The sequence below is a fragment of the Diaphorina citri genome, unplaced genomic scaffold (genome assembly GCF_000475195.1).
Source record: "Diaphorina citri unplaced genomic scaffold, Diaci psyllid genome assembly version 1.1 scaffold971, whole genome shotgun sequence".
Lineage (NCBI taxonomy): Eukaryota > Metazoa > Arthropoda > Insecta > Hemiptera > Psyllidae > Diaphorina > Diaphorina citri.
In genome coordinates this window covers 38,123-50,581 of record NW_007378402.1, presented here as the reverse complement: position 1 = coordinate 50,581, position 12,459 = coordinate 38,123, and the positions used below count along the sequence as shown (strand labels likewise).

General features: G+C 41.3%; 1 protein-coding gene across 1 annotated transcript in view; it reads right to left on the bottom strand.

Moving 5' to 3' along the window:
* Positions 1-849: 849 nt before the first annotated feature.
* The window catches only part of LOC103513451 (retinol-binding protein pinta), a 26,907-nt gene continuing 15,297 nt past the window's right edge, over positions 850-12,459 (bottom strand). The window contains exon 9 of the mRNA XM_017445827.1: positions 850-1,089. Within this exon, the coding sequence (XP_017301316.1) occupies positions 850-1,089 (240 nt within the window). The remainder of the gene's footprint in view (positions 1,090-12,459) is intronic.

Below are 12,459 nucleotides of genomic sequence, written 5' to 3'. Positions count from 1 at the left end.
AAAAGCTTGAATTTTCCTTAAACCAAAGCCACACCAAAACCAATGTAGTAAAAACAAAAGGATTTAATTGTGGACTAAGGAAAAGAGAGAAGAGAGAGAGCCCGAATGGAAAAAGATTCAAAAGAAATTTCGGGCTGGTTTCCTCCCTGTGTGAAACTTACCTCAACCAGACTAAGCTGGTCTACTCCCTGTTCCGCGAACTTCATAAACTTGAGACCTCCCAGCCAGACCAAATTTGTACTCAAGTTACATTTTTAGACTCTTCTAAATGACATTTTTCACTCGGTCTCTCTCTCTCTCTCTCTCCTCTCCTCTTCTCTCTTTTCTTTAGTCGAATTTTGAGTGACATTTTTCATTTGACTACTCAAAAGAATCAAAAGATAAAAGCGAAAAGAAATTGTATGTATATCTAAAATAGCGGTCGAAATGTCGAAAAATACGGTAAAACACCGCTAACCGTTGTCCTGATGTTAATAAAAACTGATATTTCGGGGTTTTAGGTATGGTTTTGGGGGGGTCTACTCTCATAACTTTTTCGATATCTCTCATCGTTTGGTGAAAACCGCCAAAAAGCGGTTATTTCCGCCTGTGGGCGGCGCCCAGTGCAACTTTTGCCGATTTTCAGATTTTCCCCTTTACTTACTCATCAAGACCTACCATCCTGCCAAATTTTTTTTTTTTTTTTTTTTTTTTTTTTTTTTTTTTTTTTTTTTTTCAATTGCGGCATTTTTACAATATTCTTCATTGCAACATGTACCTACATTTAACTAAATAGTGTCTACTGATGAATCTTTTTATTTACCAAGCAAAGCACCTGCTCCTGCTACCAAAACAGGTTGTAGCCCAGAATCAACCTTTTTCAGCACACTTACCTATCAGTTCCTGCAGAGTACCCGCTGTACCTCCATACTCTACGGGTAGAATCTCAGGCGACACTATTTGGTGCAGAGAATCCAGGTTTTTCCCGTGGACATGGACTCGGGCGCGGAGTTTGGGGGACATGAAGCGACGAAACACGTCCAGTGCCACGTCCACGAATATGGGGGCGAAAATGAAGTCGAACCGCTTCGGACTGACCGGGTAACAGTTCTGGAGGAGGGACGAGAAATGGACGTGATTAAAACTAAGAACTTCGTTGGATAACGTTTGTTCTCAGGCCTTTAGATTTCAACCAAAATCGCTCGAACTTGGCACAGAGATTCGATAAATTAAACTATCCTTGGGCCTTGTTTCCACAGGTCTTAGGAAGGATCCTCTTGTATTTGTATTTACTTGTTATTGTCAAATAAAGAAAATAAAACATTAAAAAAAAGGGCACGCTTCCGACTTACCGGGTAACAGTTCTGGAGGAGGGACAAGAAATGGAAATGAAATGGAAATGAAATGAGAATTTCATCAGATAAGGTTCGTTCTCGGAACGTTTGGTTTTCTCCTATCCTGTCCTTCTCGTAATTTATTATTATACTAGTACATAGTTTTGTGAACTAGACCTTAGCATTCAGATTCTTTTGCTGAGAAGAAGGTATGAATGAATGCTATTCACATGTTAGTGCCAAGTTCGAGCGACTTTGTGTGAAATCTAAAGGCCTGGGCATTGCGAACTCTTTTCCAGCTTTTTGGAAGATTTGGCGTTAAATAGCGGCGGAACCGTACATTTCTCGAGTCGAATACTTGGAGTACCTACTTGTTTTATGAGTGACTTATTCTGTAACTCACTATTCAACCCCCTATAAGTTTAAAGAGTTAGGATCTGACTTATTGACAGTCACAAGCTCACAAGTAACTCAACAGTCACAAGTAGGTAACTATTTAACGTCCTATACTATTTAACGGTTTAGACTAATTAGAGAGTTAGGATTTGACTCATTGACAGTCAAATTGTAACTCTCCACTCAACTCCCTATAAAATAAAACATTAAAAAAAAGGGCACGCTTCCGACTTACCGGGTAACAGTTCTGGAGGAGGGACAAGAAATGGAAATGAAATGGAAAGAAATGGAAATGAAATGAGAACTTCATCAGATAAGGTTCGTTCTCGGAACGTTTGGTTTTCTCCTATCCTGTCCTTCTCGTAATTTATTACTAGTAGTTCTGTGAACTGTAGACCTCAGCATTCAGATTCTTTTGCTGAGAACAAGGTATGAATGAATGCTATTCACATGTTAGTGCCACGTTCGAGCGACTTTTTGTGAAATCTAAAGGCCTGGGCATTGCGAACTCTTTTCCAGCTTTTTGAAAGATTTGGCGTTAATAGCGGCCAAACCGTACATTTCTCGAGTCGAATACTTGGAATTCTTCTTTCTTTTACCCAACTGAGATTGTTTTTTTTTTTTTTTTTTTTGCATTTGGGGCATTTTTACAATATTCTTCATTGCAACATGTACCTACATTCAACTAACTAGTGTCTACTGATGAATCTTTTTATTTACCAAGCAAAGCACCTGCTCCTGCTACCAAAACAGGTTGTAGCCAAGAATCAATCCTTTTTCAGCACACTTACCTATCAGTTCCTGCAGAGTACCCGCTGTACCTCCATACTCTACTGGTAGAATCTCAGGCGACACTATTCGGTGCAGAGAATCCAGGTTCGGGACGGATTTTATCCTGAGCGGATAATGTTCGTTCTCGGAACGGCTGGCTTTTTCCTATCCTGTCTTCCTCTTTCGGGACGGTAAGATCTTAGCAGTTACAGTTCCCTTGCAAGCACGCCAGCATCGTCGCGTCGTGGGGCGGTATAAGAATATTCTGTTCTTTTCCACTCTAAAGGTGTGTCCACAAATAGTCTACCGGCCGTCGATCGACGAGGAGAATCTATGTTGTCGAGGCATTGTGGACGGTTCAGTCGACATCGATCGACGGCTGGACAACTATGTTTGGACACAACTTTATACCTTATTCTACATTCTACCCTGTATGGTATTGTGGAATAGAAGCGTTATGGATATGTTTAAATAATATTCCGAGAGAGGAATGGGGGTGGAAAAGGTAAAAGTTTTGCAATAATAAATACTAATCAATGACGATTAGCCAGTGGGGTCGAGCGGAGCGGGTTACCAGAATATCATCCAGGAGGAAACTCATCCTCAACCTCCATTTCTTTCTCCTTCGCCTCCTTTTTCTCATTCTCTAATACTCTTATATGTATAGTGTATACTCTTTCGGCTCTTCATTTCTAGCCCGTCCTTTCTTTATTATTACGATAGTACCTAATAAAAAAGGTATAAGGGACGGGCTATTGTATTCGCTTCGGTGTCGTCTGTCTGTGTGTCGGTCTGTGCCCATAGAAGGACTTATCCAAACCTGGTTGACCTAACTTTATACCTTATTCTACATTCTACCCTGTATGGTATTGTGGAATAGAAGCGTTATGGATATGTTTAAATAATATTCCGAGAGAGGAGTGGGGGTGGAAAAGGTAAAAGTTTTGCAATAATAAATACTAATCAATGACGATTAGCCAGTGGGATCGAGCGGAGCGGGTTACCAGAATATCATCCAGAGGAAACTCATCCTCAACCTCCATTTCTTTCTCCTTCGCCTCCTTTTTCTCTTCCTCGACCTAATACTCTTATATATTATGTATAGTATACTCTTTCGGCTCTTCATTTTTAGCCCGTCCTTCCTTTATTATTACGATAGTAGGTAGGTATTACCTAATAAAAAAGGTATAAGGGACGGGCTATTGTATTCGCTTTGGTGTCGTCTGTCTGTCTGTCGGTCTGTGCCCATAGAAGGACTTATCCAAACCTGGTTGACCTATATATCAAATTAAAGGACTTTTTACCAGGAACATGAAAGTAGTGGTGCAAATTTTGTCCAGAAAACCAAAAAGTCAAAAATCCAAAAAAAAATTGTTTTTGGTGGATTTTTTTCACATTTTCTCACACAAATGAGCTCTGATCTTGAAATTTGTCGCGACGACCTATGAACTCAAACCGAGAAAGTTTTAGATAACACTTCGGTCGATAATTTAAGACCGGTTTTAGCGGCACCTCTGTTAAGCTACGCCGAAAAAGGCCAATAAATAGATGGGTGACTTAAACATTATATTGGGAATAAATGGGGAACGGGCTCTAGTCTTGATTTTAAATCATTACATGAAAGTAAAATCAAATCAAGAATATGTGAGAAAAACCTGCCGAATCGGTTCGTGTAAAGATACACAGGCGTGCTTACTAGAACTTGGCCTGGCGCACTGCCGTGCGCTCAGATAAATAGATGGGTGACTTAAACATTATATTGGGAATAAAGGGCGAACGGGCTCTAGTCTTGATTTCAAATCATTACATGAAAATAAAATCAAATCAAGAATAATAATAAACTGAATATTAAACAAATTAGGTAGGTACATACTACATATCTAGAGGTACCTATGGTATATCTATTCAGACGTACCTATCTATACGTATACCTATTATAACTATACCCCGTGCTACATTTTATGGCTGAATAGAACTGAATTTCCCGGTAGGAGAGCGGACATTGTCGTAAAATGATTTTATATGCTGACAGTTTCCATCCAATGATATGGCCGGAGCTATGGGGGAAGGGGGTCGGTCGTAAAATTGTGTGATGATAAACTTTATATGCTAATATTGTACAGCCAGAGTCGGCGCTGGGAAGCAGATATGTGATGGTAAACTTTATATGCTAATATTGTACGCCCAGAGTCGGTGCTGGGGAGTAGACCAGCTTAGTCTGGCTGAGGGACGTTAAACAGGATGTAGACCAGCTTAGTCTGGCTGGGGGACGTTAAACAGGGAGTATACCAGCTTAGTCTGGCTGGGGGACGTTAAACAGGGAGTAGACCAGCTTAGTCTGACTGGGGGACTTTAAAGAAGAAGAATACCAGCCTAAATTTTCCTTGCTAAAGAAATAGCAAAGGATGAGTGCGAAGGGCATCATCCACTCGTAAACCAAATGTCAGACCAAAACAATCACCCTAGGTAGGGCTGATTGAGATTGAGAGTCTGAGGAAAAACGCCGACTCCGTCTGAACGCGGAAAAATAATAGTGCTTATTTATACTGCTCGAATAGGACTAAAAAGTGCCTTTACTCCAGCAGTAGGCTACTACTATTATTGTGGTCAAATTCTCGAATTATATTGAGGATAAAATTCCATACCTCGGCTGGGATTGAACCCACGCCCTCCTGTTTACCAGGCGAGCGCCTTGACCACTACACCACCGAGGCAGTTAAAAAGGCAAAGAAGAAGAAGAGTCGGCGTTGTGTGGTGGGGGGAGCGTTAAGCTAAGAAATCACCAGCTTGTTAAGCCCTAGACAGCCAACCTAGTTGGCTTTGACCAATTGCACTGATGGTAAGCGCTAGGCCGCGGGTTCAACAAGGGGCGGACTTTATCCTAATAGGGTTCGTTCTCGGGACGGCTGCCTTTGTTTGTTCTTCTTCTTACTAGCCTTTTTCTACTTATATAGGGTCGGCATTCCTACTTACATATATAGGGTCGCATTCCTACTTATATAGGGTCGGCAGTCCTACTTATATAGGGTCGGCATTCCTACTTATATAGGGTCGGCATTCGTTTGCCCCTCAACGGCGTTTTGTTTGTTTGAAAATCTCAGCAGTTATAGTTCATCCAGATCAATGTGACAGCAATGATTCATCAACCCAAAATGAAGGAACCAATCAGATTGCAGGAAATCCTTACATTGTTGCAACTGAGGTAAAGGTCTATTTTTGATAAACTCTCTCTTTTAAAATGCAGAGGTAGCTCTAAGTTCAGAGGTTGGATTCCAGAACAGGTAAGGTGGATATCGCCTTACCTCACTTTGTTTCACTGTCGGAGGAAGCACTGTGCAATATACCTTCCCCTTTTAAAGATTCTCTACCATTACACATGTGACATGTTTGGCAACAATGCCTATTTTTTTGCTGTCACATTGATCTGGACACACTATAGTGGTTTGACAGGGGGAACTGTAACTGCTATGGTCTTATCGTCCCGAAAATCTAAGAGAGAAGGAAGACAGGATAGGAGAAAGCCAGCCGTTCCGAGAACGAACATTATCCCATCAGGATAAAATCCGCCCCGGGCGGGAATCGAACCCACGGCCTAGCGCTTACAAGGCAGACGCACTACCAACTAAGCTAACTAGGCTGGCGATTTTAAGGGTTTGATACAGGGAACTGTAACAACGGAGGTCTTATAGTCCCGAAATCGAAGAGACAAGGAGAAAAGAAAAGAGAAAGCCAATGAAATTAGTGGAGGTTAAGATGTATTAAGGAGGAAGATAATGTTAAAGGAGGTAGAGAAGGAGATAAAAAGAAGAGATGTTTAAGGCGGATGGAGGATTAGAGGAAGTTATGGAGGATATTAAAGAGGGAAATTATCTGTTAGAGATGGGAAATTATCTATTGCAGGTGGGGAATTATCTGTTAGAGGTGGGAAATTTTAGAGGTGGGGTAAGTAGTTTTGATTAGGACTCCAGAGAGAAACGGGAAGAGGGAAATTATCTGTTAGAGATGGGAAATTATCTATTGCAGGTGGGGAATTATCTGTTAGAGGTGGGAAATTTTAGAGGTGGGGTAGTTTTGATTAGGACTCCAGAGGAAAACGGTGAGGTCAGCCAGATTTTGATAGGGAAAAATAATTTGCTTATTTATTGGTCTCCCGAGATTTGGCAGGTTATTCGAGTTTTAGGAACAAGTTATCCGTGTGGCCTATGCTATCTACCCCCTATACTCAAATTCCCAATACATATCGCCGTATACGTTTTCATATACCGAATGGCCGGAGAATTCTGTTCCGTGAGACAAAGGATCGGTAGAAGTGAAATCTAAGTTCTGCCTTCACTCTAGCATTTAGTTTTGCTATGTTTGAATTTGATAAAAAATCTGAGTACCTATTCAACACAACAGAGATCAAATTCACTGATTCGTTTAAACTAAGGAAAATTTTAGTTGTGATGAAATATTGACTGATACTCTTCACTTGGGTTGGTAGGGTTGGTTTTGCTTTGACCAGACATGTTTCGCCCACTGGGCATCATCAGTGTACAAATTAGAAACCTATTATACCAAAATTTCAGTACCAAATAATGGGACTTAAAAGGTTTCCTTTTTTTCTGGGAACGACGTCTGTGACAATCATTTATGCTTAACTTTTATATTTATTTGACGAAATTACCTTATTCCCTACGTACCTACTAGGTTCTCAAAGAGAGACAAATCCATCACTGAGCGATCTGGCATTTTCTAAATACACATTTGCCGAAATTGTGTGTTAAGTGAACTGGTATTTCGCAGACTGAGCCTAACAAAAGATTTTTCCATGAGTCTTTCATTGTTTCTAGTGTCTATAACTCACTCACTCACTCACTCACTCACTCACTCACTCACTCACTCACTCACTCAATCACTCACTCGCTCGCTCACTCAGTCTATCTTTACACATCTTTATTGGCAAGCTCAACATAATTGTCTACTGAGTCAGTAGGAATGCAAATTGACTGAGTCAGCAGGAATTCTAAATGAGTCATTTTGCAGGATTCAACTCACTTAGTCAATCTTTGCACATCTTTATTGGCAAGCTCAACATAATTGTCTACTGAGTCAGTAGGAATTGAGTCATTTGGCAGGATCAAGTACAGTGCAATAGTTCTCTTCCTCCAAGTACCAGTCTTTGGCATTCAGGACCTCGTGTTTCCAATGATCTGAAAAAAAAAGATGACAATTAATCCAGATAGGTAGGTATACCGACTCAGAGGTAAAACTCACTCGAAATCTGTCAAGACTAATAAAGACCTAGGCTAAAATACATATGATAATAGGCAGATATTCTGATACTGATAAATAATAACAAACTAATGTAAAATAATACCAGCGATATAATACCTACTACATAGGTATCTATGTATAATTGTAGTAATATTTATGAGATTATGGATAATGTATAGGTAGTTATTTTATATTTATTTGACGAAATTACCTTATTCCCTACGTACCTACTAGGTTCTCAAAGAGAGACAAATCCATCACTGAGCGATCTGGCATTTTCTAAATACACATTTGCCGAAATTGTGTGTTAAGTGAACTGGTATTTCGCAGACTGAGCCTAACAAAAGATTTTTCCATGAGTCTTTCATTGTTTCTAGTGTCTATCACTCACTCACTCACTCACTCACTCACTCACTCACTCACTCACTCACTCACTCACTCACTCACTCACTCACTCACTCACTCACTCACAGTAAAACTATTACTGTCTACCGCGGCTGTTCTACTACCTAACCTCTCCTGGGCTTTCAAGATAGCAACGAGTGTCCATGATAAAGTAAGTCTAATTAGATTATTTTATGATACACGTACGCGGGTACGTTTTCAAAATGGGTCTGGATATTCGGTACCCATGTCCTTACCGGGTACAATATTTTGCGAACTGCCGGGAACAAAAGAAAGTAGGTAGATAATTATTATGTACCTACCCGAACACACACTGTACCCACGTCCTACATCCCTACCCTGGCTGTACCTATTATTACCTACCCGTCAACTGTTACGCTAAATAGACCTTTGGTTGTCCTCTTTTCACGAGAAAACGGCTCGACCGATTTTGATGAAATTTTTTGTGTTTGTTAAGAAGAGTACTCGGGGTGACATAGGCTACTTGAAATTGTCACATTCCATCCTGATTAAAAATGGCGGCGGTTCAAAGTTATGCCTAATACGCTGCACTGATAGACTGTGAGGGAGCGCGCAGCGCGACCGTGTGTGTGTGTATATGGTGTGATGGGTGTGGTGTGTGTGGGTGTGTGATGGGTGTGGTGTGTGTGGTTTGTGTATGTGGTGTGTGTGGTTTGTGTATGTGGTGTGTGTGTGATTGTGTGATGTGTGTGTGTATGATGTGTGTGTGGTGGAGAAATCTCGGACACGGATAAGTAAATAAGTGTGATGGGTGTGGTGTGTGGTGGCTGGTGTGTGTGATGGATGTGTGGTGGGTGGGTGTGTGCGATGGGTGTGGTGTGTGTGTGGTGTGTGTGTGTGTGTGTGTGTGGATGATGTGTGTGTGGTGGTCCCATACAAAGGACGGGTCAATCACTAGTACTATAATAAAATTAAAATTCTTAAATGTTTCAGAGCCAGCAGAGTGGAATGAAGTTGTAAACATTTTCATTGAGTTGTTAAGTGGGAACTGTCCAGACATTCACATAAAAACTACTGCAGTCATTAGTGCTTTTAGTCGAATAAATCATGGGCGTAAAATATGCTGCACATCTCAAATGGTGTCTTTGCTTCTTAATTTGTTAAAACAAAACTGTGGCAAAGAAGATTCAGAAAATGTGCAAATATTAATTGGATCATGTAGATCACTAGGCAATTTATGTTTTGAGAATAGTAAGTATACTTTCAATTCAGTTATGGTTGGGCAGTTAGCCAAGGTATTAGATTTATAACCATGGGAGTGCTGTTGAAATCCCCGAATAGAATGGAACGGAACATTCTTTGGTCATACAGCTAGGATAGGACTGGAAAATCCCTTTATTCATACAGTATAAACTTACTTACTCCAGAGTCTTAACAGACTGCGAGGGTGCTTGACTTCCCACACCAGCCTTCTCTATTCTAGTGTGTCGATGTTCTGCCACTCTTACTTACCTACTTACTTACTCCAGAGTCTTAACAGACCACAAGGGTGCTTGACTTCCCACACCAGCCTTCTCTATTCTAGTGTGTCGATGTTCTGCCACTCTTACTTACCTACTTAAACAGGGAGTAGACCAGCTTAGTCTGGCTGGGGGACGTTAAACAGGGAGTATACCAGCTTAGTCTGGCTGGGGGACGTTAAACAGGAAGTATACCAGCTTAGTCTGGCTGGGGGACGTTAAACAGGGAGTAGACCAGCTTAGTCTGGCTGGGGGACGTTAAACAGGGAGTAGACCAGCTTAGACTGGCTGGGGGACGTTAAACAGGGAGTATACCAGCTTAGTCTGGCTGGGGCACGTTAAACAGGAAGTAGACCAGCTTAGTCTGACTGGGGGACGTTAAACAGGAAGTAGACCAGCTTAGTCTGACTGGGGGACTTTAAAAAAGAAGAATACCAGCCTAAATTTTCCTGGCTAAAGAACTAGTAAAGGATGAGTGCGAAGGGCATCCGCTCGTAAAATGTGTAGCCAAAACCAAATGTCAGACCAAAACAATCACCCTAGGTAGGGCTGATTGAGAGTCTGATCGTCTGAGGAAAAACGCCGACTCCGTCTGAGCGCGGAAAAAGGCAAAGAAGAAGAAGAAGAAGAAGAAGAGTCGGCGTTGGGTGGTGGGGGGAGCGTTAAATTAACGGTTTAGACTAATTAGAGAGTTAGGATTTGACTCATTGACAGTCAAATTGTAACTCTCCACTCAACTCCCTATTGGTGTAGAGCAGGGGTTCTTAACCTTTTAGAATTGGCGGACCACTATTGATAAACCAAAAATCTCGCGGACCACTTGAGATTATGCAATCAATTGTACATTGTACACGCTATGTGACAATACGTTTTCATATACCGAATGGCCGGAGAATTCTGTTCCGTGAGACAAAGGATCGGTAGAAGTGAAATCTAAGTTCTGCCTTCACTCTATAGCATTTAGTTTTGCTATGTTTGAATTTGATAAAAAATCTGAGTACCTATTCAACACAACAGAGATCAAATTCGGTGATTCGTTTAAACTTTAAAAGGAAAATTTTAGTTGAGATGAAATAATGACTGATACTCTTCACTTGGGTTGGTAGGGTTGGTTTTGCTTTGACCAGACATGTTTCGCCCACTGGGCATCATCCGTGTACAAATTAGAAACCTAGGTATTATACCAAAATTTTAGTACCAAATAATGGGACTTAAAAGGTTTCCTTTTTTTTCTGGGAACGACGTCTGTGACAATCATTTATGCTTAACACAATTATGTATAAAATTCCTTCATCACCGAGGCAGGTAATTCCTGTTTGTTCATGATGTTTGGGGACACCCTGTATTATCTACCCGGAATATGGTTAACTCGGACATAAACCCTTTTTCATTAGCAGAATAAATTTCACCCCTCCTCCTCCTCCTCGTATATCTACAGGTAATAAATAACATTCGTCTCCGTTCGGCCATGCCTTTTCCACAAGTTTGGCCATGCCTCGGGATGAACTAGCGGGATTCCGGAGCGAAGGGACGGAATTCAGCTAGTTATGTATAAAATTCCTTCATCACCGAGGCAGGTAATTCCTGTGTGTTCATGATGTTTGGGGACACCCTGTATTATCTACCCGGAATATGGTTAACTCGGACATAAACCCTTTTTCATTAGCAGAATAAATTTCACCCCTCCTCCTCCTACTCGTATATCTACAGGTAATAAATAACATTCGTCTCTATACAGGATGGTATTGGCGTTAGCAAAAGAGAGTTTTCCCAAAAAGGTACTCTTTTCGAAAAACTGACCTCTGCACTGGTCCAATGCAAACTGAAAGGTGAGCCAGCCTCATTAGCTTGGTTGATAGCGCATCTGCCTTGTAAGCGCTACGTCCCGGGTTCGATTCCCGCCAGGGACGGATTCAGGGTCGGCATTCCTACTTATATAGGGTCGGCATTCGTTTGCCCCTCAACGGCGTTTTGTTTGTTTGAAAATCTCAGCAGTTATAGTTCATCCAGATCAATGTGACAGCAATGATTCATCAACCCTTATCCTGAGCGGATAATGTTCGTTCTCGGAACGGCTGGCTTTTTCCTATCCTGTCTTCCTCTTTCGGGACGGTAAGACCTTAGCAGTTACAGGTTACAGTTCCCTTGCAAGCACGCCAGCACCGTCGCGTAGTGGTGCGGTATAAGAATATTCTATTCTTTTCTACTCTAAAGGTCTGACCACAAAAAATAGTCTACCGGCCGTCGATCGACGAGGAGAATCTATGTTGTCGAGGCATTGTGGACGGTTCAGTCGACATCGATCGACGGCTGGACAACTATGTTTGGACACAACTTTATACCTTATTCTACATTCTACCCTGTATGGTATTGTGGAATAGAAGCGTTATGGATATGTTTAAATAATATTCCGAGAGAGGAATGGGGGTGGAAAAGGTAAAAGTTTTGCAATAATAAATACTAATCAATGACGATTAGCCAGTGGGGTCGAGCGGAGCGGGTTACCAGAATATCATCCAGGAGGAAACTCATCCTCAACCTCCATTTCTTTCTCCTTCGCCTCCTTTTTCTCATTCTCTAATACTCTTATATGTATAGTGTATACTCTTTCGGCTCTTCATTTCTAGCCCGTCCTTTCTTTATTATTACGATAGTACCTAATAAAAAAGGTATAAGGGACGGGCTATTGTATTCGCTTCGGTGTCGTCTGTCTGTGTGTCGGTCTGTGCCCATAGAAGGACTTATCCAAACCTGGTTGACCTATATATATCAAATTAAAGGTCTTTTTACCAGGAACACGAAAGTGGTGGTGCAAATTTTGTCCAGAAAACCAAAAA